General features: G+C 44.2%; 1 protein-coding gene across 1 annotated transcript; it reads right to left on the minus strand.

Moving 5' to 3' along the window:
• Positions 1–22: 22 nt before the first annotated feature.
• On the minus strand, positions 23–774 carry LOC109954253 (ubiquitin-conjugating enzyme E2 Z-like; the record flags this gene model as incomplete). The annotated part of the gene is made up of 3 exons (XM_020589639.1): positions 668–774; positions 249–361; positions 23–125 (listed from the first exon to the last, which is right to left on the minus strand). Coding segments are annotated over exons 1-3 (258 nt in total), but the record flags the coding sequence as incomplete, so codon positions are not given.
• Positions 775–801: the final 27 nt, after the last annotated feature.

Raw genomic sequence — 801 nt, forward strand, 5'->3', positions numbered from 1 at the left:
GATTAAAAGAAATATTAATAACAATAGTAGTCACCTGCATGTTCTGGCCCTGTAGATGCAGTCTCTCTTTGCAGACTCCCTCATAGAAATCATAGTACTCTAGGAAGGACTTTTCCATCACGCTCCTAATATCACACGCATAAGTAAGAAAGAACAGAAGAGTGAGTGAAAGAAAAAGAGGTGTGAGAAGGTGAGGACAGAAAAAAATGTTGCTTGCAGGAGGGAACAGTAAAGATGAGCTGTCTCACCCCAGAGCTTCAGGACAGGTGACTTTGCCTTCCAGCATGTCACACACTGCCACCCTCATGGTTTCATGGCGAATACACTCGTTGTAGTTCTTACTGTCTCCTGGGTGGCGCTCCTGACACACACACACACACAGCAGCAGTAAATTAATGCAAGGTGCGTTAAAACAAACATAAGATGAGCTGTGGTCTATACTCGTGATAATGAAATAGGTATAGCTATATGTCACACTTGTGCTTAGGTTTGTGTTTTAGTTTGGCATTTACTTGGTCGCGACATGTTAATCCGTTCCCCCGGGGCAAAACAGAGACTTACATGAAAGCTTTAAATTTGTTTTTGGTGCCACCTCCTAGATGTAAGACTCAGCCTGAGGCCTTCCCAGTGTTTAACATTTAAAAGAAAACACACACAGACAGAGTACCTGTTCAAAGCCGGGTTCATTGTGATAGGGGTTCTCAGTCATCAGAGACTGGATGGAGATGAGAACAGATGAGATACTCTGGGCTGGACTCCATGCTGGCCCTGTCCATGTCCTACAGACACATACACACACAC

This window comes from Monopterus albus, unplaced genomic scaffold (genome assembly GCF_001952655.1).
Source record: "Monopterus albus unplaced genomic scaffold, M_albus_1.0 scaffold5125.1, whole genome shotgun sequence".
Taxonomy (NCBI): Eukaryota; Metazoa; Chordata; class Actinopteri; order Synbranchiformes; family Synbranchidae; genus Monopterus; species Monopterus albus.